General features: G+C 41.7%; 1 protein-coding gene across 1 annotated transcript in view; it reads right to left on the bottom strand.

Annotated features, from left to right (window-relative positions):
- Positions 1-1,376, bottom strand: part of LOC119587833 (carotenoid isomerooxygenase-like) — a gene marked incomplete at its 5' end in the record, with an annotated part of 7,352 nt that overhangs the window by 2,639 nt on the left and 3,337 nt on the right. Inside the window, 3 exon segments of the mRNA XM_037936536.1 lie at positions 526-672; positions 780-959; positions 1,082-1,281. Coding sequence (XP_037792464.1) covers positions 526-672; positions 780-959; positions 1,082-1,281 — 527 coding nt within the window.

Below are 1,376 nucleotides of genomic sequence, written 5' to 3'. Positions count from 1 at the left end.
CAGTTTCCCTCTTGCTCCTTGTTGTTACTAATGTCAGGGCGAGGAAGCTCAGAACTACTTACGTGTATATCATCCTTTTTTGCAAGAACACAAAAGATACAGTTATTTGCATGCTACTGAATGCAGATTCTTTGTGTTATACATTATGTATTATATTCTATCATATGTTATATTAGACTATATCATGCTATATTATCACAGACTATATTATATTATGCTATTTCTGATCATGTATTATCTTGTATCACATGTCAATTATATGTCCTCCACAGCCATTTAAATTTTCACATTGTTTAGATTCTCTCCTGCTCTGGATGGCCAACCCTTCGCAATAGTTAATGTTGCACAAATAACCGACTTCCATTGTTTCTTCAGACATTAAAATCACTCTCTATTACAAAGCAAGATTACCAAGCAATAAATTTGTGTTCCAAGGACAACTAAACGAGATTGCCCTGAATGAATTCACACATTGGGTTGTTCTATAAAGCTTTTTTTTCAAGATGTAAACAGATCAAACTCTACCTCTTGGCCTGACCAGTTGGCAGTGCAGGACGTTCCCGGGAGAGTAATGAGTTTCTCCTTTCCTTTGGTGTTGATCGGAACCACGAGTCTGTGCATCTCGGACCTGAAGGATTCCACGAACTCGGGAGAATTTTTCCCCCTTTGTTCCTGTAAGCATGATGAGGATTAGTCCATGTACTGGCCACGCTCTCCGGTGAAATTAATGAGGGCAAGTTGATAAGGAGCGATCACTTTATCTACGAGACCCTACTCACTCTTAGTGTGCTGATAAACATGTTGTGGAGGATCGTTGCGTCCTTGTATGTAGGAATATCCATGATGATGTGGTCGCCTTCTTCATAGGCATTCGCCACATGCATGAAGAAGAACGGGTCTGTCACGTATCTTGTCTTCACGTGCTTCCACGTCTGTCTGTCAACCACATGGATGAGCACCTGGAGAAAATGATAACGCCAAAATAAGACCGCGATTAAAAGTGCTCTTTTGGAGTCTGTCCTTACACGCATTTTTAAACTAACTGAAATGGAGCAAAATGAATCACTTCCCATTTACTTACTGGTTCGTTGTGCCACTTCAGGCCATCGATGAAAGGCGCGTTGCTCACAATATCACTCAAGAGCTCAGAGAGAGAAACGGCCAGAGGCTGCTCTATTAAGATCGCGTAATTCTCAGTCATGGCCATTGAGTGCATGTACGCTGGGGACAGCCTCCATCTAGCAGGTACTGATGCCACAATTTTTCCTTGTTTCAAATTACCTACCAGCAAGGAAAAGTTGCCATATGTAAGATAACTGACATAGATGGGGTGGGTAAACGAAGAGAGTCGCAAAGACAGACACAGACAGACGCAC

Source organism: Penaeus monodon, chromosome 23, assembly GCF_015228065.2.
Source record: "Penaeus monodon isolate SGIC_2016 chromosome 23, NSTDA_Pmon_1, whole genome shotgun sequence".
In the NCBI taxonomy this organism is placed as follows: Eukaryota; Metazoa; Arthropoda; class Malacostraca; order Decapoda; family Penaeidae; genus Penaeus; species Penaeus monodon.
The sequence above is the reverse complement of the archived record's forward strand: the minus strand, read 5'-3'. Positions and strand labels throughout refer to the sequence as shown.